This window comes from Magallana gigas, chromosome 6 (genome assembly GCF_963853765.1).
Source record: "Magallana gigas chromosome 6, xbMagGiga1.1, whole genome shotgun sequence".
NCBI lineage: Eukaryota > Metazoa > Mollusca > Bivalvia > Ostreida > Ostreidae > Magallana > Magallana gigas.
In genome coordinates this window covers 8,882,039-8,906,561 of record NC_088858.1, presented here as the reverse complement: position 1 = coordinate 8,906,561, position 24,523 = coordinate 8,882,039, and the positions used below count along the sequence as shown (strand labels likewise).

At 33.2% G+C, this 24,523-nt stretch overlaps 1 protein-coding gene and 1 long non-coding RNA gene across 4 annotated transcripts in view; one reads left to right on the top strand and one right to left on the bottom strand.

The window, feature by feature from the left end:
• LOC105341333 (homeobox protein six1) overlaps window positions 1–8,184 on the top strand; it is a 35,061-nt gene extending 26,877 nt beyond the window's left edge. For all 3 annotated transcript variants that reach the window (XM_011447815.4, XM_011447824.4, XM_066086975.1), the window contains 2 exons: window positions 5,413–6,082; window positions 7,055–8,184. In XM_011447815.4, the coding sequence (XP_011446117.1) occupies window positions 5,413–6,082; window positions 7,055–7,337 (953 nt within the window). In that variant the 3' untranslated portion in view covers window positions 7,338–8,184. The remainder of the gene's footprint in view (window positions 1–5,412; window positions 6,083–7,054) is intronic.
• Window positions 489–17,581, bottom strand: LOC117689464 (uncharacterized). Its single transcript, XR_004601755.2, has 4 exons — window positions 17,477–17,581; window positions 5,176–5,288; window positions 4,127–4,411; window positions 489–1,998 (listed from the first exon to the last, which is right to left on the bottom strand). It is a non-coding gene; the product is annotated as an uncharacterized lncRNA (long non-coding RNA).
• Window positions 17,582–24,523: the final 6,942 nt, after the last annotated feature.

Genomic DNA, 24,523 nt, shown 5'->3' with positions numbered 1-24,523 from the left:
CGCACAAAAATTGGTGATTTTTCTTCTCATGGTCTTTAAGATCTGCGGGAAATTAAGCCTTGAATGACAGGCTATGTTTTGATTTCTTGTGGTTCCTCGCTAGGTTGTGCTGTTCCGATATGACTTTGCTTTTGATGTTGGAAGTCTTCATTTTGTATGAGGAGATTATTTTACAATGTAAACAGACTCTGAAACCTTCTAATACACCACGGAGAAGACGTTTGCCGTCTTGCTTGTACAAATATTTATTCAGAGAACTTATTTGGTTTCAAATTTGTGTTGGCCCAGATTGACAGTGTTTGCTCGTCTATTTATTAAAATTGAATTCGGAAGTCAGTCAATTTGAACTTTATATTCATAATGTATTATAATATTGTTTGACAAGTTCTCTGTGTGACGGATGAGTATTACTACATTAAATACGCATATTGTTTTGATTTTTGCACAAACCAATTTTAAACAGATCTTAAAATTTAAATAAAAATGCGTTTAATGCAAAAAAACCTGATTTTATTATATTTTAAAAAGTTTTAATTGTGCATTGATTTCATTTGTGCATTAACTATATTTTGATGTGCATAGTTGACTATTCAATCAATATCTCTTTTGATCGCAGAATATTCAATAATAAGACCATTACATTCTCACACGTTTTTATCATTGTACCAAACCATTTTTTACACCGTCTATAAAGTATGGACAAAATAAAATTAGTCTGGACTAATGCAGTGTAAATCTGTATTGTTGTTATATTTTTTTCCAAATAATGTTATTTTATAAATTTATTATTTAATTACTTATTATTTTTCCCTTATTGTGATTTTTTTTTTTTACATAAATATTATCCATTCAAAAACTTTTGTTTTGTGAAAATACAGCAGTATAACTATTATTTATCGAAAGATTAACAAATAAAAAATGTTTATATGTATTAAGAGGGTGGGATGGTCGTGTCCATTTTTAGACTGTTTTCATCTCCCCGAGAGGAAGAGTTCTGTATAAAAATATAGCAAAATATTCATATTTCAAAGCAAAAATATTTAGATTTTTTCTCCATGAGATGATAGCTTATAGCTTAACAAATCGCATCTAAAATTTAAGGAGGATCTGATGATTAATTTGGTGACCACCCAGCTTCTTTAAACCCAAGCTTAAAAAATATTCCAAAAGGGTTCAGCATAAACAAGTATTTTAGTTCAATATGGTCCATTAAAACAAAAATACTGTGATTGTCGCAATTTCATATTGTTAGGATTGATAGCAACAAATTAACATGAATGATACCGAATTCTCGTGCGAAATCACATTATGATGAAGAGGTTGAACAAATATTGGATGAGCGATGTATCATCACTTGGGGAAGTCTCGGGGTGAATGATTCGCCAATTCTTTTGTTTCTTGACAGATCTTACGGTGTTTACTTCTCTTTAAAAGCCAATACAGAAAATTTTAAAATTTTGAGAGCTCAGGAGTAGAATATTAACACACAAACACACATGAGATAATGCCTGTGTAATGTAACGGCCAAAGGGAAGTAACTTAATTTACTTACGTAATTAAGAGCAATTTGAGTAGTTGCATTATTGACAAGACTTTTCTTAAACAAGCTGTCTTAAGCAACACCCACATCTCAAAATCAAAGGAACAATATCTATAGTTCAATACAGAATTTTTCTCCAAGCTGTGCACTCTCTGATCATGAATATTTTACTCTCCGTCCCTTCCATGGGGCCATTGTACACCCCCTCTCCCCAAATTAACACGATGGGTAGAAAAGATAAAGACGCATGCATCCTTGATAGTCTGGACCAATCAGCACGATTTTCTCGCCGGAGACAGTCTGCACTCGCGGACTTCACGATTCCTCCGATAAAGGATGATTTCAATGGTATAGAATTACCTGCGAATTTGTCCTGTTTATTAATTTTTCATTTCTTTTAGCATTCTCATTTCCCCAAAAGAGAGCTCTTTGATTTCAGATCATTGAATAGCCCGCGACTGAAAAGAAAGAAAAATAAATATATAAATGAACACACGGAAATCGATGTATATTTGTAATACTCAACGGCTACCAAGCTCATGATTTCATAATTGAGGCATCAATTTCACATTGGTGTTCATAATTCTCTTTTGTACGCGTGTTTTATATAAAACAATAAGAAAAACTAGAATGTTTTAAACTAAACCCTCTTTTTATTTGCATTTGGCTCGAACAAAGGGCTTGGGTTTCAGTTTAATAGATTCCCAATAAGCCATGCAGTGCGTTTCAAACCGAAGCTGTGCATCTTTTCTCTTGGAAACAAAAGAAAAGCAAATACATATGACAAAATCCAGTAGAATTGTATCCAAGGCTATTGATGCTGTGTGTTCGTAAAGATACAGTGCAAGCGACGTAAGCCTACACCCTTTGTGGCATCCTCCTTCGTTCTACATGGGACTGGTGATAATTTATTTAATTGTGGTAATTTGCAGATTACTGTTTTAGATATAGATTTTCCCCCTTTTTCTCTCTCCTCTCTCTTTTTTAATACATTTGGTGACGAATCAGAAGCGATACACTCGATATGCCCTTGGAGATTTTTTCATGGGTTTAGTGAAAAATTTATGTAACAAAAAATGAAGATTGGACCCTAGAAAAAAGCCCATGCATTTCAATCCAATAACACAGACATATTGGGTTTCGGGTTATGGGTTTTAATCTGCTAATGCTGAAATAAAAACCAACATTATTGCGAGATATAATATCATTGTTTAAACTCGATTAGATGACAAGGCCGGGACGTTATTGATTCAATATATTTGTATGGGAGGATCGGGTTTCACTAAATACCGCGCCACAGGCCGATTTGGATGAAATGAACGCCGATCGTTGTAGTAAACAATTCAGGTATTGTGGAGACCAGAAACATGATCTGGGTGATCTATTTCATTTGAAACGCTACCCTGCCAAGATATTTTCGTCCCTTCGGCACAGCAAGTTGGCCAATTATTTTAAATGGTATAGTCCCAATTACTACCCAGCTAGAAACGGTTCACACACCTTTAAAAATTGCTTCTAAAAGTAACTAAATGGTACATGAAGTCTTTTATTGAGACGGCTTTTTGAATATGTGCCGGGTAAAACTGTAAACAAATTCAGGCTTTCATTCAGCTGGTAACCTCCCACTAGTAGAAAATTGAATAAAAATAGCGAGACAAACAGCGGGAACATCCTCTGGTTTTGAGGAATGCTATTCCTAACTGAAATAGACACAGTCATATATTTGATATAAAATAGCAGAAGAACAACGTCTCTATAATGATATCGAGGAAATGGGTAGGTAGTTATCATACAAAATACACCAGGAAACAATTCGAGTTCGTTATCTAACCCCTCATAAAAAATAGCATTAATGGCACAACAACTCCAACTAAACGTCATATATTAATTTGCATCTGTTACGGTGGTCCAAGCCTCTTGAGCGTTTGAGAATTTTGCAACCTACCGCATAAACTACAAACATGAAAAACACCTAGTGAGAAGCAGCGAGTGAAGTGTTTTCCTCATCTGTCGAACTAATCCGAACGGCAAATAGACATGACTTATGTCCTTATCAATTTCCCCGTAATAAACGCTTCCCAGAGCCCCAGAATTGCCAGTAATGAGATTTTAATGCATCAAAAATATGAGAAAAGGCTTTTGATTTTTTTCCTCTACGCTAAAAACTTGAAATTAAAGTATATATTTTTTTTCTAAAATACATGTATCAGCAATTTTTTAATCTCATCTCGAATTTTTTTTGTTCTGAATTTTATTTATACTTTTAATATTTTAACAATATTTATTCCATTTGATAAATGCATTAAAATTTATAATGTTACATATTTTATTTTTCTTGGTTTATTTATAATCAGTAAGTTATTGAACTCTATGAATTATGTGTCATTTCATATTTCTCACGAAATACAAAAAAATATGCATGTATATTATTTTCATGATTTAATTATGATAAAAAAAAATCATCATAAAATAATACAAAAAGAAGAAAACTGAATAGAAAATCCAATTAATATTATTATATTATTATTTTTGTAAACATAAAAATAAAAAAAAATAAAAAATGACAGAATTTCGGACAGGACTCACCCTGTATATTACAATCCCATATGACATAGATCTACCCATCTGTTTGTTTGCTGCCTCCAGCGCTAGGGCGCGGGGCCCCCCTGGGAAGCGCAGTGCGAGAGATGATTCGTTAATTCCTGTCACTGTGGGCTGACACGCCTGTGTGATTAATCCGACTTTTTCCCGCTGAGTGACGAACGTCCCCAGATTCTTACACATGTATACCCCCTTCTTTGAATTATCTTCATCTCAGATGCTGAACAAGCCACCCGTTATTTTATTATCTGTTCCGAAAAGTCGTGCAACCTTTAAAAACAAAGACAAGGGAATAATTTACACCAAAATCATCAGGTATTTCAAATAATTTTAAAATGGATATTCTTGTCATGATCAGGTTTACATTTATTTCGCCGTCTCGTTTACTTATTATATTAAGTGTATTTATAAACATTATGCTAATTTATAGGATTGTCAATAGCTTTTATATCCATTAATGTTATTGCTAAAAATGCGATAATTCACTTTCATAAAATTTCAATTCCGGGTGTTTATAAAGAAGATTTTGAATTCCTTCTCTGTCTAAATGAACCTTGTATGTTTACAAACTTTTTGTTGGGACACGCGAAATGTCAACCTGGGTATAGGAAGCCGGCTGCCAATTTCGGGATAGTATGTACCGTGGATAAATATTATCTCAGTAAACAGGTAGCAGATGAGTTTAACCGGGAAAATGATGACCCCTTGAATTGTGTGACCACGGGATAGAGTTCATTTGTGTGTCCATTTCTCCATGTACCGCGTATTCAGAAACTGACGCTTAATTTCACGCGTAATGGCTTTCTTCGCGAGTCGGGACAGCGATCCCATTGAGTTTAGGAGCTGAACAATGCAAAGTAAACATTGATCATTTTGTCATTATGAATGTTCAAATATCTCTGCTTGAATTCAGCAGATAAATAACTTCACGGCTAACCTCTTGAACACGGGTATTTCTTCCCCCATTTTCTGTGTTCATTGATCAGCTTTGTACAAAAATGATGAACTTGAGCTCAATAAATTTGAATACGTACCCGCCCACTTAGGTATATAGTTACTTGATTGACGTCGTTGCTGTGGTTACTAATTTCTCACGGCACTGAGAGAATAACGATATCTTCTGGGGTCGCCAGAAACAGCCAATCATCTGAAAGTAGTGAACCATTACTGCACCTCTATCTAAATAACACAGAATTGAAGACGGCAACAGATTATATATCATAACACAAGTGTGTAGGAAAACTTTGTTGACTTTTTTTGTTTTCTTTTAGTTTTTAGTGGAAGAGCCGGACACGGCAACGGCACCCATCTCGGCCACTTCACTGAGTCTGTGCCAATGTTGCACGAACAGACCCCCACATCCAGTGTGGGTTCCCCAAACCCCGCCATGCTTCCGTCCTTTGGATTTACACAAGAACAAGTAGCGTGCGTCTGTGAGGTTCTTCAGCAAGGAGGGAACATAGACAGACTAGCCCGGTTCCTGTGGTCACTTCCTGCCTGTGAACATCTTCATAAAAATGAAAGTGTGCTTAAAGCGAAAGCCGTTGTGGCATTTCACCGCGGAAATTTCAAGGAACTCTATAAAATGTTAGAAAGCAATAACTTCTCGCCTCATAATCACCCAAAACTGCAAGCATTGTGGCTCAAGGCGCATTACATTGAGGCTGAAAAACTCCGAGGGCGACCTTTAGGAGCCGTGGGAAAATACCGTGTTCGTAGGAAGTTCCCCCTCCCTAGAACCATATGGGATGGAGAGGAAACGAGTTACTGTTTCAAAGAGAAATCCAGAACTATTTTACGGGAGTGGTATCAACACAACCCTTACCCTTCTCCGAGAGAGAAGAGGGAGTTGGCTGAAGCAACGGGTCTAACTACAACACAGGTCAGCAACTGGTTCAAAAACAGGAGACAGAGAGACAGGGCCGCAGAGCAGAAAGATAGGTAAGAAAGTTGCATGCGAATGTAACATCTTGTTTGTTTACACGTGTAGGATTCCAATCCGTGTGATGTAATCCGAAAAACTATCAATCCCGGTTTGTTCTGAACAAAATGAGCGTCAGTTTTAATGAAAGACTGAATTAACAAAGATTGAGTTGCAGACCCGGATATAATGATATTGCATTTCCCTGTTAGCCATTTTTTCTCTCGAATTTGCGAACAATATGTGGGTATTCAGTAGAAAATACAACACATAGCGGTGCGTATCATGTTTCCTCTCACATGCCAAATGCCAGTGCCGGTCATGAAATAAATATGTTTCGTCTGTAATAGATAGCAGGAGTCTGAGGGGATCGGGTTACAAATTTTCTGTACCCTATAATCTATTCAGAACTCTCCCCCCTAAATGCCAAGAAGACACGCTAACAAATCTTTAAGCGAGAAAATTAAATGTTATTAGACGGCTTTTTCGGCCGGACAGCACATTGGTGACACGGTGTGGTAAATTCAACACACGTAATGTGCTGAATTAATTCAGGGATGTGGGGAGAGAAACATTGTCCCCTGGACCTCTTCCAACTAGTCACAGATGTAACTGTTTCATTAATGTAAAGTGACTGATAAGCTGTTTATGATAATGTGATAATTCTGATAACCATATTATAAGCTGCAAAAATTAATACGGAATAGATCAATTTGCATACGATTATTTTTTACAAGAAATCAATGATCCGATGTAATTACTTTATCTTGATATTACAGCATGTTCTCTTGCGAAAACTTTCAATTATTTTACTTTATAGAATTACTGTATATAAAAAATTCTGAACATATTTTATACTTATGTATCTGAACAAATAATAAATAATTTTTCTACGCTTCTGTTTTTAATTAGAAATTATAAATCCATGACAAAAAATAAAATCGCTCACGTGTTTAATTAATCACTGTTTAACGTCAATCTGTCTGTTTTAGGGATGGTTCACAAGGCGGATCGGGCATTGGACAAGATATCGGATCACCCGGAAGTGATAAGGATGACCTCAGTGATGATGGCGGTATGGTTCAAACTAAAATTGAACCTCAGGAAATAAACACTACGCAAGCGCATTCGATATACACAGATCTCCAGAAGGCCATGCCCAGTGGTCCCTATACTGGCCTGATTCCAAACAATTCAATGACTCATTCGGCGGTGTCCAACGGTTCTTCCGTAGATCACCATAGCGACCTATTAGATAATTACCAGACTTTATGAAATGATGACCGATGTGTTGTACATTCTGTAGGCTAAGGAAACCAAAGATATTTTACCCCTTAAAAGACAGGCGAGAATTGATTGTGTTTTTTTGCAATTTTTTCTCAAAGTTGTGTGATATTATGAAAGGTTAAGGTACCGGAAGTGAAAAAAAAAAAACATGTTCAACATGCGTTGTCATGACGACAACCTTTTATTCTGTGGCCGCCAACCATCTTGCCATTTCTGTCTCAAGGTTTGTGAGGACAAACTTGCAGAGGAAACGTTATTGTATATTGGTGCATGCGTGTGTAACTAATTCACGGATTCAGTGTCACCCGAGATCTACAGAAATAGTGCTGTTCCTTTGTTGTTCTATAATTTTGTGCCATGTTTAGAGATGTTTGTACCATGACATTGTCAAAAGAAACCTGACTAGTTTCATTCTTGCTTTACCATGACCTCTGTTGTCAGGGATAAATTATTTTGTAGAATTTCCTACAGGTATAAATTGTCATTTATATCAGTATGTTTTTTTTCAACAGGCAATTAAGTGCAATTTCCTCATCACCATTAATTAGCTGTGTAGTCTTCGTTTTTCTCAATGTACAACGTGTTTATTCATAAGATTTTGCAATATTTCATATTGTGCGTGACTCAGAGAGCACAAGATTTTGTCAATGTTTAACCATGACCCAAGAAAATTTCACAAAAAAAGTTATTAACACTTATAGACTAAACTGGAAAACTGTTGTAGATATGTTTGAACATCTTATAATCAACTAATTCGTTAAGAAATCGTTTTATGCAGATTTAAATGTTCTGCTATTTAAAACAGAAATGTGATTAATAAACTTAAGAAAATATTTTCTTGATAGTTCAATTCTTGTTGCATTTCTCCGGATGCAGGTTTACAATTCATTTCGCTTTTTATAACATGTGAAATTTCTTTTGCTCAAAATGTAAACCAGGATGGCTAAACACTTGTAGCGTGACTAAAGAATCAAAATGCCATGGTCTTATCAAATTACAATATGACTGCCAGATACAAATTACATTTGTCAAACTTAGCTGTTGGTCAGCGTTTTAACAAAATTGTCCCAGACAGGCCTTCCCATGGGACCCTGACACAACAAAGTCTATATCGACTGCCCTAGTATCCGTGGTGCCTCACACAGGGTTCTATATTTATCGTCTCTTTGTCGCTAATATATTTTTAACTTATTGTGTACAACATTCCAAAAAAGTGATGTCATTTGTTTGATTTTTACAATGAAAAATAGTTGTTGAGATTTAATCAAATTACGAGAAGTTTTGCCTTGGCGAATCATTTGGTGTTTATTATTCAGCACGAAAAATACCTCTGCGTAAATGTAACATCACGCACGGTCCTCTGCAGGGTTCATTTTAAAATTTGTTTTACAGAACAATATCATTTTGTCTGTAAAGAAATTTTTCGCATCGATAAGAATCTACATTCTAAACAACTAAAACATTATAATCCAATGTAGCTTTTTAAAGCCAAGTAATAGAAATTTATGCGTGTTAAACACTGAATTATAATATATTGCCATATAATACCGTTCGTGAAGGCAGTTAAGATTCCATTATACCCAAAGCAGACTAGAAAGCCGAAGGTTAGAGGGGCTAAAGCTCATCAAAATGTCAGTCTAACTGATAGCTGCAGATCTGTAGCTCTCTGGTTGAAAAAATTCGGATAGACAAACCAGAGAGCTACAGTTCCAAGCGTTGTAAAAACCTCCGATTTACGCCGCCGTTTTTGTGTCGCTCGCTTCGGGAATTATATCCGACTTTAAAAGCATTCAACCGCCTAAAAAATTGGATTTATTAATTAAACATATAGTTTACCCTAACTCTGCTAACTTTGCTTTCCTTTCAATGGTTCATAACGGCCATCCTTCGCCTTGGAATGTCATCGTTTTAAAAAACTCGCTTTATGACAGCCATGTTTACCTAGTAGCGAGATCTCGGGTGCGTCGATTTACCCAAATGGACCCAAATGAACCCAAATGGACCCAAATGGCGATTAAAGTGGAAAACAATTATAATTACATGTAAATCCTTATTACTAATATTATCACTTGTTTTAGTCATTTCATGGGGTTGTTAGCCGTTATTAAGAAAAATAAAGACCCAAATAAAGACCCAAATGGCGATTCAAGCGGAAAACAATTATAATAAAATCCTCATAATTTAGGGAAATTTGGAAAAATAAAAGCCGAAGGTCCGAAACAATAATTAAAATTATTTCAGTATATCTTTAAAAAATTGTTTTTGAAAAATAAAGATGAGCATTTTATCTCGATTTGTAAAGGTATATAATGTATGTAATTATATTCAAATAATATAAATATATATATTATATAAAAATAAAACAACTTTTTAAAAAAATTTTAATTATTGTTATGGACCTTCGGCTTTTATTTTTCCAAATTTCCCTAAATTATGAGGATTTTATTATAGCCTATATTGTTTTCTGCTTGAATTTGGGTTCATTTGGGTCCATTTGGGTAAATCGACGCACCCGAGATCTCGCTACTAGGTAAACATGGCTGTCATAAGGCGAGTTTTTTAAAACGATGACATTCCAAGGCGAAGGATGGCAGTTATGAACCATTGAAAGGAAAGCAAAGTTAGCAGAGTTAGGGTAAACTATATGTTTAATTAATAAATCCAATTTTTTAGGCGGTTGAATGCTTTTAAAGTCGGATATAATTCCCGAAGCGAGCGACACAAAAACGGCGGCGTAAATCGGAGGTTTTTACAACGCTTGGAACTGTAGCTCTCTGGTTTGTCTATCCGAATTTTTTCAACCAGAGAGCTACAGATCTGCAGCTATCTAACTGAAAGAGCGTAGATCTGCTGATAAAATGCAAATTATGTGAGTTTCCTTGCTTTTCTTTTCTTTAGGAGGTTTAACTCTCGCAATAAATAAAATTGTCCAATCTAATTTTATTGTAGGTTTATCCCTTTTTGCCTACATTTGAAGATAGCCAACATTAATTTATATCGGTGAGAGAAATTCTTGTACTTTAAAAGTGAAGAAGAAACTATTGTACAAAAATCAGGAAGGGTGTAAACATCTGCAGGGGATTATCTTACCCAAGCGACAAGCTTGTCAGGGCCACAAACAAACCATATTCTTGATTGCTTTGCTGATAACTGATACAGTTGAGCCCCTCGATGCTCTGCATTTCCCCCCACATCGAGGACTTGTTTTTCTTCGCTGTAACATAAACAATTCACACGGAAACGTAGCGAAACCTGCGCTCAAGATTTTTCCCCTGTATTTTTTTCCAATTCATGACTTTCTTATTACTTATAGTGAGAACACACGTGAAGCGCGATTTTTCTTAACAAGTCAGGCTATTTTTTGTATAAAGCCTTAAAAAACGAAGAACCAATTGCAAGACGCCATCTTTGGGAGAGGCTGTGCGTGCAAGAGAAATAGAAAGCGCGTCTTTGGCGTTAATTAAAAGCTGGTGTCAAATTTCACCCTCCCAGCCATCCTTATCGTGGGGGTAACCTGATTTGCCTGATGTATGTTTATATCTGACAGTTAAATATGAGCTACCGACACTTGATACCACTAGCCCCCATCTGTCAATTTCGCTTACGGTTTCCTGAAAGCATCTTCTGAAAAATGGTTATCATAGTTGAAGAAATCCATTTTTTCCCAATATTAAATGTAAACATAAATTCAAAATATTTCCATAGTCTAAATAAAGATCATTTTTTTCCTTCAACAACTTGGGTCCGATTTGCCTACTTCAAAATCTCTTACCAGCCAAAAATTTAGAGTACCTCCTAATTCTTGATTGATGGATAAAAACTTATCAAATAAACCAGCTCAAAAAATCTTGCTGCAAAACTTTCGTTTGTACAGGGATAGTCGCGAGAAATATCAAAGTAATTACATCGTTTCCTCCGCTTTTGATGTTGTCTTCTCGTAGGAAAGACATACAACTTCAATTACATATACATTCGAAGAAGAGGAATTACAGATCTGTCACAACACATACGATATTCAAAGAACTTTTTCGCCGAGTGAATTAAGGAGCCCATTGTGCCTGCGATTGTTGCTGTAGAACAGACACTTAGCAGACCACCAGTCTAGAAATCTTGAAGCAAAAGGCAAACAACTTGAGAAAGACAGAGGTAAAATAAAAGTACGCGAAAGGTTTGGTTTTTTAACACGTTATTAACCTGAAGAAAAAATAAAATGAAGAAATCGGGTTACTTTCCAAAGGTATGACATGTTTTTATTTTATCAACTGTACATTACAATAGAATTGAGTTGTTTTTTGTTTTTCTTAAAAAATAGAAACTAAACTGAATATTTTTTAGAGGCAAAATGTGAAGTAAAATCATATATTTTGCTGAAAATATTGTTCACTTTTAATATAAAAATCTGTTATTGTAAGTCTAATTTTATATAAGCTATAAGATGATTTGAAGCAATCTCTATGGTGTTTGGTGCAATTATGTATATAGAGTTTTTCAAATAAATACCGTCATTACTGGGTACTAGGCATATCAACCTGTTACCGTCTGTTTGGAAGATGGTTTTTGGTCACATGAAAAACCTATACCAATATTTCATCGATGTTGAGCGTAACTAATTTATTAAAAAATGCTTATTATTACTTTTAAAATAATTCCATCATCACAACTATATGAATGCACCGAGTCTTGTTTATTATACAGTACAGTCAACTTTTCCTTGTTTGGGCCTTGTTATATCCTAATATGCCTAGTGTCATGTTGTAAATTTTGAATTTACTGGGTGGGTGTAAATACAAAAATTACAACATGACACTATTCTAAAGCAGAAAATCCTACTATGCCCATGTTCACTAGCATATTCTACATGTAAAACAGAATTGCAAAATATCATTTTAAGTCGAACTTAAAAATGATTTATAGTCGTAATAATTTTCCTGGAAAGAGATATTTTAGTCCTCAAATACTTATTTTTCTCTCTTTTTTTTCAATAACAAAGATGACGACATCAGTTCGCCCAGTGACACTGTACAAGGTAATCTATATCATTGATCCTGTTCTTTGATATTTAAAAAATCGACGGAGTCAAGGTATGATACGCATCCGGAAATGAAATGACACAGGCAAGTTCTAAACACTTAAATATATTAGAAAAATCAATTTTAAAATGCATGCAAGCAATCGTTTACTATTACGTGTGTTAATGCAAATTTTTAAAAATCGAATTGAAATAAGTACTGTGTAGTGTAATTTTTTTTAAAATATAAATGTATATGAATACTTTGATAATCCTCCAATTTGTAAAGTATTTTTAACAAATAGAAAATACAGATATTGTCATAAAACATATTTTGTACAACTATGATAAAGCTATGATATGTTCATGTATGTTCAGCAATATGAACATATCATGAGGTAGTTTCATAACGATATGATTAATCATTGATGGACATATGATGAACATATGATACGCTATAATTTGCCTCAGTACTAGGGCCCAATCTATCCAAGTCTCTTCATCAACTGTACTAGATACAAGAACACTAGTACCCAAACATACAATTAACTCAAACTGTATCGTTCTAACTACCTACACTAGATATTCATTTTGTTTTTATTTAAAATCAGTTAAAGCAGTCATAGATCACCAGATCAGAGGTTCGAATCGCTTACTGGTATCATTTTTAAACTTTTTAAATAAAATTTTTTGGGGAGGGGAGAGAGAGAAAGACGAATGGAGTAGAAAGCTTTGGGTCGGGCGTCGGACTACAAAAGTTATTTCATTTTTAAATTTTTTCCTGTAATGGAAGTATTTGTTATTATCCTTGTCTTTTCCAAAACTGTGCATGAACATTTATTATCATCAAACTTTTCACGGGCAAAACAGTCTCCTTATGTTATAGAAAATCATTTTTAACCAACATTGTGATTAAAAACAACTGTTGTCTCTTTTTGCTGTGGTATTCATGAAATTGACATGCCTAACTCAAAATATTTCTCAAGTTCAATGATTTTAACTACCCTATAACGACAGCTGTGTAAAAGTACAAAAGGTCATTCATGAACAGTATTGCATTCGTTTTACCTCGCATAGCTTTTCCTTTTGTCTTACCACAATATAATGCATAAAAAGTTTGTCTTATAATCATCTTTTATGTAAATAAAAAAAAAATATTCTTAAAATTCCTTTAACTGTTTTCTGCAGATATCCTGTTCAATATAAACTATATCGACGATGATTGATGCGATACTAAACAGAAAAAATGCACTTGATGAACAAAACAGAAAATATGTTTGTTTACATGCCAAATAAACAATTGCATAACTGTACAGGATAAAAGCAGGTGCCGCACTCGTTGTTGGTTTTTTTTTTCATTTTAAACTCTTTCATCACCACCGACAAAAATGCACATGAGCCAAATGTAGAATTTTGTCTATATTTTTACAATATTTTTTTTGAAGATATAATCCTCTTTTATTCATTATTTTTTAAAAACATCGTTTAAATCACTTTAAAAAATACATGCTTCCATTGGGGCAACTTTTTATCCTTAAACCTGGTTAATAATTACAAAGTAAAAGAATGTGTTCATTGAAGAAAATTCATATATAATTTCAAAACTACAATTTGTAAGACAGAGTAAAATTTTAAACAGAAAAAAATTCTTTATAATTAAAAAAAAATAGTTACTTCAGTTTATAGAAATGATTAACTTATCGTAATTGAATTAAGGAAATTACCGTACAACCCTTGTTGGAATTACAGTAACAATTTAACTTTTACATGCAAGTGTTGAATTAGATAAAAAAAAATATCGGAAATATGAAACAAGTTTAAAGCACGATATAATTTGAAAACAAGATTGCATTGTACGTTTATATAAACAGCCTATGACATGTCATCCCTTTGTTTGAAAATTTGACCAAATCTTTAAAAAAATAATAAAACCTTAAATCAAACCACGTTAAAGCTAAATAGTGCATTTCTTCATATTCTTTTTATAAAAAACAATCTCTCAGCACAATGTCGCTCCATCATGGATTTCGATACCTCCTGGTTTCTCTTCCTCTAACCAAGCAGGTTCTTCTGAAAGTGCACTCTAAATGTTGAACCGCACAGCCCTAGAATGTTTAAAAAAATTCAACTTTTCGGAAACTTTTCAAGTTAGATAACCTTCGTACATGTACAGTTTTGGTTCCTGACCTTTTTATGGTAGTCATAGAACAACAGACTGTGTACAACTGTTGTTTTTTATGCATTTGTGGTGCCTGTGTTTAAAACCAAGCTCATGTAAATTTTGAATTTACTAGGTGGCAGTAAATTCAAAGTTTACATCATGACTAAGTTTGCATTTACTGCCACCCGGTATAAAATTCAAAAGTTACAACATGACACCAGTTAAAAAAAGACTGGAACCAAATAAAGACAAATATTTTAAAGTATCCATTGTTTTCCAAATGGTCAAGTTGCCTTGTAATCTTTTTCAACTTGATTCATTTTCTTTTAATTAAAATCAGCGTAAATCAAGTTCAATTCAGGGTCAGCGAAGATCGAGGGAACAATGCTGCTCTGTCGTGTTGACTGTTTTAACAGCTGTGGTTCCACATGGACCTCAAGTCGACAGCTTATTTAAAACACTGGTTAGACATATGATTGGAAAGATGCAGTTTTATTTAGTCTTCATTAGAACATAGATTTGCGAAACGATTTAACCTGTTTTGGCTTTCCTTAGGGGTGTACAATGTTAAATCTATGTTTAACGTAACCGCGGTTTTGGAGAAATTTTTGTTAAAAAAAAACAACCCCAATTTTCAGTTTTATTTTTTCCAGTGTGATTTTATTTTTTGCAGATTAAATACTGCAATATGTAGAAATATACGAGATGTTTGGACATTATTAATTATACATCGATACTTAATGAGATTGTCTTTAAAACTGATAGAATAGATCATTAAACAGTTAGTTTACATTAAGCTTGAATACACTCACTGCATTTGTATTAATATAAATGAATAGAAATACAATGTAATAGTTGGTAAATTTTTCTTGTTTTAATTTTATCTCCCTCCCTCGTGGGTTTAGTATTTTGAAGGTGACGTTAAATGTAGAATTAACTTTGTGCAGCCCTATATTTTAATATAACATTTTGTTTCAATTTTGACTATACACAGTTTTCTTCTCTTTATTGATGATGCATGCATGAAACAAATGTATAGTAATGTAAGCAAAGAATAAAGAGCACTGCTTTGATCCTTGTTTGTTTTTGCTATGTTCATAACAGAAGTTGCACAGAACTAAGCAATTTTGTGTATTGTTTCTAAAGATTAAGAGGGCATTCTATACAGAGTGATGTGATTATTACACTCATATTTACTCCGTAATGAGTTTGATATGTCTGTTCTCCAAATCCGTCTCTCTTATGTCAATTCCAGGGAATTAGCTTCCAAGTTCAACTTATTAGCTTTTGGTGTAACCAGGACCAGTTCTGGCTCCACTCTGCATCAGGGGGGTGGGGAAGCGGCGGAGTTATATCTTTGATTTCCCAGAATTCATTAAGCCTTTCTATTTATTAGTGCAACTCCTATTAGCTATCATAGGAACTATTGCTTTCAACACTTCGCTTGGTGCATTGTATACCCAACCCCTTTGCGTGGTAATGTTCTGTGATATTGAATTATAAAGGAAATTTCTTAGGCTTCAATCTCAATAAAAATTATGCACTAATTAATCAGAGCGGCTTTGCACACCTACATCGGTTGACTGATAATTCAACATTTAAAACAAGCTCGGCACAGAAAACTATCTCATTTTCTACTTTAAAGACCCTGGAAATATTTGGAATTTAGGATTTAAATGAGCTGTCGCAATGAATTAGAATTCCTAATTCATTCGTCATAAGGAAAGGATTTCCTCGTCTCCCAGTTTTGACTACAATTATACAGAATATTTCAGGTACCTTTGAAACAAGTATGGTATAAACGAACTATCTCATTCGAACAAAGGTAACACAATACCTAGATAATTCTGCCCAATAAACACCTGATGCCGCGCTGTAAAGGATCAAATTACAATGTTTATTTTAACACCATGGGAACACAATTCGCCATGAAATTCATTCTCCATTTTCCGTCCACTTCGTTGGATACACCGTGGTTTGTATCATCTACAACTCACCTACACCCTACTGACACACTGTCACATAGACGGGGAATCTCATCAAGTGTCAAACGTCAGATCTGTGGCCCAGTACTGTCCAAGTTAAATAGTTTTCTTTGACAGTTGGAAAACTGTGACGATATGATGTGGTTTGGTTTGTTACATGTAATAAATCTTAATATCTACGCTTTGTCATTTTTCAAATAATAACATTTTGAATTTATTTTAAAACTGCATACTGCACGTGAACCAAAACTATTGGTTTTTCTAAATTGTTCACTTCTGTTTTTGTCTTTTATTAAACTGTCAATTGCGTCTATTATGAATTAAGTGAACATATAGAACTCTCGCATTGAAATTTACATGTTAAATTTCACGTGAATAATATTTTAGCGAATTTCATGAGAATTTTCCTCGTGATATTCGCATGAAGTCAAATTCTTGTTTAAAGCATATGAAAAAATGTAATACATAGAGCAACAATTTTCATGCGTGAAAAATTTGTATTAAATGTTCAGGTAAAATCTATAAGTGTACTTTTCACGAGAAATCCATACAAGGAACAGATGTAACATCTTGAGAAGGAAGGAAAAAAAGTATATGGATGTATTAAAAAGATGGATTTAGTAGAATGTTTTGTAAAATATAAAGATTCGTCTTCCGTATTTTATATGGTAATTGATATAGTTGGGTAAAAATCCCAAACTATTTTTATATTTTTATGTTTAAAACTTGCATGGAATGTCATTAACTGGAATGTGAGAAAATAACCGAATTATTTTCCTCTGATTTAAGAGTGAAGCATGCTGAAATACAGAGATACCCCCAATGAAATGGTAGGATTAATTATAAGCGAAGAACTCCATTTGAATTGTCAGCGGAATGAAAAGAATCGGAAATTATATTATAGGGTATCCACTATCTCACTATTGTTTAGAAAATGGGTAGCTTGCAGCTATTTGAATAAGAAAATTATTACCTTATTCCTGACAGAATGAGATGATGACGTCTCGGTTCACTGCGCATGCCCCTAGACCCCACACGCTAAGAGTTATTTTATCCGGAAAGTGGCACCTTCAGACAATGGATTAGTCAGCTCAAACGATTTCTTACCTGAGATTATGTTCTGTTTTTCTATTTTTTCTGTAATCTGAGACTAAACTGATACATTCAGTCTTGGCATTGAATAAATTAAAGCACGTTTTGAAGCCTGTCACGAGAAATTACACTCCATCATTTGTTTTGTTTTCACAGCTAGACGTGTCTTTAAAATTGTTCATCGTTGACTCAAAATGTTTTTATCGGTAATGAAAATACCTTTGTCAGAATACTGGATAAAAAGCCTTCTGACACCAATGAAATGTTGATGAAAATGACACTACTGAAGTCTATTCAAAGCTTTTTTTTTCTTTGTCAGACAACTTTGAAATATTATTTTATTTCATTATTTCATTTTATTTCATTATCAAATCAAGCTTTGAAATTAATGTTATCTGGAGTAATATATACTTGGTTTGAAGAGCGATGATTTAAAGTCTTAATTTTGCTGTAATATTCATTAAAACATTATGGTTTCATTTGGAAGTTTACAAGAGAGGAAAATGAACCTAAAATGAATCTTTTTATCGTATTTATAAATTAATATGCAATTATTTAAGCAATGTAACTCGTACAATGTACAGAACAACCTTACCATCACCACAAACCCTTTATGCACTAACCTCCGTTTGCACTTGCATAGATCCAGAAATTTTCCTACGGGGGAGGGTATTTTCGGTAAGTTTACGATGTGAATTTAATAGGCTTTGTAGGGGTGAGATTCCGGACCCCTCTAGATCCGCGCATGTTGCAATTCAAGAAAGTAACTTATTGTTACTTTTTACAAATTAAATCGCAGCTTTTTCACCCTGTGGTGATTTCTTGTTAATTTAATTTCTAGAAAATACTTTTATTAAAAAATCTCATATTCCAGATTGTATATGCATTATCAAACCAACCCATTAACGTATTTCTAAGTGAATTGTATATAATAAATGATTTAAAAAATATGTTTAAAAAACAAAAAACAAAACAAGAGGCACGAGTCACAAATTGGGTTTTTAAATGTCAGAAAGGCCTTCTGTGTATAAAAATGTAATGTAATTTAAAGAAAGACTGGGTGACTTGGAGGCCAAGTAAACTGGACTCATCCATTTTTATTCACTTTAGGCGTTGCATCCCATCAATATTCATGTAGATACAATACATATTTCATACATATGTACAAGTAAATGGAACAGGAGAATAGACAAATACTTAAATTAAGGTAACATGTAAACGATTATTATTTTTTTTTAAGCTTTCCATGATTGTTCATAATTTTTTACTTTTTCTGAGCTTAAAAGTTGCACGAGTTTGACATTGAAGCTCTACAAAATTAAGGTTTTATACATTTTTTAGGAAAAATAACATACAAAGGACTTATCAAGAACAACTGAAAGTAATTTATTTTCGACACAATTTACATTACAATATATACATGTTCTCTGATTTCTGGTTGTTCTATTCAATCGACCAGTCTCAACAGCAAGGGTATGAGATGACAATCTGATTTTAGAAATACATTTTTGAAAATTGGTAGGTATGGCTTTTTAAGGAATGTTGTGAAATAAGGTATCGATAAAATGAACATTTAATATAATTTTCATCATATTGTTAAGTTTGGAATGTTTTATACATTGTAAGTTGTTCCTCGTTCAGCGATCCAAATAAAATATTCTTTTAAGCACTACAAATAAGAAATATTTCCCTCCGTCAGTATTCTAGTATCATTAGGAAAGTGAGAAATAAATACATATTAATTAGGCTTACGAATAAACGTTTTATATACGAACTATCTATCAAGCAATAAATAAAATCTAATGAATCAGAAAAAAATATTTTGTGTGTGCACTACCTACTATCTAGAATTCATTTTGTTGTTCCGAAGTTAATACAATAAGTTCAATTTTCAACATGCATTATTGCAACGCACTTTGAAAAAAATTAAGCACTTTGAAAACAATTTTCAAAGTGCGTTAAATTTTGGACAAAATCAACGCACTTCGATTTTTTTTTTCAGAGTGCGTTAAATTTTGGACAAGGTTAACCCACTTTGAAATAATTTTTCAAAGTGTGTTATGAAGGTACATGTTCATCAACATTTTCAGTATCGAGACACTTAACGCACTTTAAAAAAAAAGTATGTATAAATCACAAATTCTGGAATTAAATTCCTAATTTGTTGATAGTATGATGATTTGTTAACACCTATGAATCTAATTGACCGCCTTTAAAAACGGGTCTAGGAGTGGGGGTGGGGGTTAACCAAAGGTACAGGTCAATTACCAGTACATATGTACTTCATTTCATTGATTACAGGAAAAAGGACCCCTACCCCTCTTTTTTCTTTCCAAAACATAAATGATATTCAGCAACTTAGAGTAAATGTATAAAATCAGAAAAGGAAATACGCTTTGTTGTTAATTAAGTACAGTGATATTGAAAAAAAGAAACGAGCTGCTCAAACGATAATTTCACCAACGGTATGTTAAGAATAAAAAATCTATAGCTGTTTTAACATAAACTCTCTTTTCAAATTCTAATCAAATAAATAACTTCATTATAAAAAATACATGTAGATTGACAAACATTAAATTGCATACACAAAAAAGGAAAATACAGTTGCTAAGCGATGAAGTTTACATCATATTTGGATAATTCAAATCTCCCGAGTTGCTCTATCTGTAAATTGTCAAACAACGTAAGCTTATGAGAAAAGGGGAAAATTTCTAATCGAGAAACTGTTTATCACGTTAGCTGAGAATGTAGTAGGTTCTTTTTAATATATATCCCACTAAGCTACACAAAGTTAAAACAATTATTTATTGTATCTAAAATTATATATTATTTCGACTAAACCCTGAACAAATTTTTTCAAAGTGCGTTAATATCGACGATATAAACGCACTTTGAATTTTTTTTTTCAAAGTCGTTGACTTGGTCCCAAAATTAACGCACTTTGAAAAAAAATTTCAAAGTGCGTTGTAACAATGCAACTAGCGGAAAGTCAACGCAACACGATTTATTTCCCTTTGTTATGATAAGGAAATCTTTTAGTTGCAGCTTTTCTGTCGTTTATTTTTCTATTTTTAAATGTGGGTATAAAATATCTATCGAATAACAACATGAATTTCTAATAGATCTCGTATCAAAAGACAGAATAATTTATCAACATTTGAAGCCTTTGTATCATAATTCTGATAATTATATTGTATTTCCTGACACATGGCTTGTCCGTAACGTGATATGTAAATGTGCAGAAACAAAGAAAACGCTCTAGATAGAAACAGAATACAGTCATTTTCCCTCTCGTTAAATCAACAATGTTATAAAATAATGACAGTGAGTTTTATTCCCGCTGTGAATTACTCGTTGCGCGTTATGCCGGGTTATACCATTATGATATGACTTAGACTGTGAGATTAGCAGGACATTGGATACTTTATTATGGAAATAATCTTTATCACTATGAACTCCAAAATCCAATTAGGAAAATCTGTGGATTCTGGGAGAAAAAAGCTTTTAGGTAATCATGTTACCGGCAATCTACGGTAATTAGCGGGCAGATGCAGAATCCAACTTGTGACAAGTAGATTTGATGAAATTTAAAATAAATGAATTTAGTTTGGAAAAGTTCAAGCAATAAATTTGATGAATAAAAAAATTACTTTTTTTTGACTAGGCAAATCTTTTTTGTTTTTCGTCAATGTCCTGAAAATACCCTTTAGTCAGATTTCATATGTATTAATTCAAAGTTTAAGGAAAAGACAAATTTGTAAATTTTAAATTCGATTCAATTTTTAAATGGCATTATATACATGTACATGTACCTCAATGGATGTTATTGGAATGAGTACAACACATTTTGTGGGAGACATTCGAGAAATTGCGTAAAAGGCTGTTTCAGGAATAGTAATACGAGTGCAATGTTAATCAACGAACTAAAATACTTCTATGATTATGCAGCTAAATTGATTTTGAATATATGCGATTTATAATTGGCAAGTTTTATACACAATTGTTGGAGCAAATGAGTTCTTTTCAGTCATGTGTATTGTAAATAAACATTCCTATTCAAATATTTTATCTAAACCCTTAAGTTTATAAAAGTACACATATCCAATTGTCATTTACCGAACCATATACATATACACGTGCTTCTTTGATTACTTGTTTTATGTGGGCTCAAGTTTCCCGTGCTTACGTAGTCTCTTCATCGTTCAGAAATCTTTCTGAAAAAGTACGACTTCTAACGTCTTTCAAATCAGCTTGACTTGAAAATGAATGTCTACCTCGTTATTCCTTACAAATGAAAGGAAACACTTGTATTAACTAAATAATCCCTAGAATGTTTACTTATGTCCCCTTACCTATTTATTCCGAAATTCCTCAAACCGATATCCAACAAAAGTTTTGTCTCTGCATGCTTTCCACTATAACGCAGCTCTCGTATGAAATCATATTTCATACACAAGTATAATTTTAAGATAGGTCAAAGATTTTGAATTGATTTAATGAACACATAATACCGCTTCACGACTTATTGGCTGTAAATGTTAAAAACAAAAAGACAAAACAACAGCACCCCGGGAATAGACTGTTAATATCCAATTTATTTCGAAAAATCTTTAATGTGAACACAAGTAATACTACATGTACATACCAAGGTTAAAAAATTAACTGGGCAATGCAGTTGACTGGTACGTGATCATATCTTCTCAGGATTTGATCACATGATGAACCAGTTAATACAATTCATATTTCTCAATTTGATACATTTCTAAAAGCTGTTAAAATGTCGTGCAAGGTACATAGAGATCTAACGTTAACGTTAACTTGCCGTCAGTAGTATAAACAATCATTGAATGGGATATTTTTTATCTTAACGATGTTGCCTATGTTTTTATGACAACGTTGTTAACTATGTTTATGCTTAATTTATGTAACTACGCTACAAAAATGTTGTTGCTGCTTATTAAAAGAAAATGAGTAATAAGGTACCTGTCAGGTTTAACTTTTTTTACAAACATGTTAATCATAGTACTCTACATCAATACTGTTTGCTAACAAGCCTGTCATTTGAATGGCGTCGAAGTTCCAAATCTCCCAGTGTGATCACGTGTGACAGGCAAACAGACGACTAGTACTTTCACGAGACAAGAAGCAGGCTTTGATTAACCAAGCGATGAGGATGATAGTCTTTAGCTTGATTCGTAAATTGGATTTTGATTAAAGATGACTTGGGTCGACCACCAGCGTTTTATATTTATTACCCGAAAGATAGAAGATGATCCCAGATAAAAAGCGCATAACATTTGCCCGATAAGTCGAGGTCTAATTAACGTTTTGTTATTTCATTTTTTACAATGATAGAATATCTATTGATCTATTACCCGGCTTTCCCCGGATAATGCCTGACCCCTAAGCGTCAATCATCGGCATATACAAGTCCAAAAGTAACCTATTGGAAAAGATTGTATCACTGCTTTCCATTTCATACAATTATTTTTATTCACCAATAAACGTAGTGCGTTTTGGGTGGCATGAATGTTTTGTACAACGAATTTAACAACAGGATCTGCAAGCTCTGGTGAATTTGATTTAAAGTATTTGTGATTGATTATGCAGAGCTCTAGAACTTAATGTATCATTAAGTTTCTAGAAGATTTAATATTTTTATTTTGAAAACAATTTTTCTAATATTTTTAAAAATGTATTACAAACTTCTCATAATATTGCTTTTTTTAAAGCATAATGACTATAACGAAAGAATTATCTCGCTTTCCATGGAAGACCAACGAGCCATCCACAGATTTCACTTAAACGTTATTATATGCAAGATAAGCTCAGTGCAAATGTACGGGTTTGTTTTTTACCTTAGGTGTAAATTGCGTTTTGATGCCAAGGAAGTTGCTTCATTTTTTAGTGCTTTAAGGGTTTCTTTAAATGAAAACTTTCAGAAAAATATTTCAAAATTTTTTGTTTTTGATTTTTGCGCATAAATTTATGCCGCAGAAATTTGCTAAGAATTACAAAGCTAATTTAACTATATAAACTAACCTATTTTACTATTTAAATTGACATAGTTATCTTAAACTGTTTCCATCTTCAATCATCAGAGAATCATACACTAAATGAGGAAAGGTGAGACAGGTCATCACGCTACTTACATCTACCCGATCACGTGAGGAACTTGAATTAACTGTATTTTACCTCATGACACAGTGTAATGCATGATGTTTAAAAGGTATACATGTACATGTGCTGTAGACATGTTGGCATTCTTCATTTTGCTCTACATGCTCAAAACTCCAAAAATGGAAATACATGTACTAATAAGGGGGATGTGCGGCCATCTTGTACATTTGAGGAAAAGAATGTAAACATTTCTTGAGCTGGCTTGTTTGAATCACTTTCTGTCCAAAACTAACCAAAACTGTTGCCAAAAGTTATAAAAGCAATATAAATGAAATAATTCATGTCATTTTGTTTGAAATGTATGCATACAATAACAGGGTGATGCCTTTTTAATCACTTAGAACAGCTGTCAAACTGCGCAACTACAGACTTATTTTAAAGATTTAAAAATCTGAAAAATATAAAAAAAAAATTAAGAAAATATGGGGCCCCAATCAGAAATGATAATTTTCCTGAAATTAAGTTTAAATTTGGCATGAAATTGATTAATTGAAGGAATCAAACAAATATTTATAGTTTGAAGTATTATTTAGTCATGATTTCAATACAGAATGATAAACACATGTTGTGACTATAAAAGTAATATCCAAATCAGAGTTTAATAAACATTGCTTTACTGATGGTTTCAAATGCCAGTACATAATAAATATAACAGCAAATGTAAAGATTGTTACAACATTTTGGATTATTCAAATTATAACTCAAATAAAAAAATAAAAAATATTTTTTTTCCAAAACCTTACATACA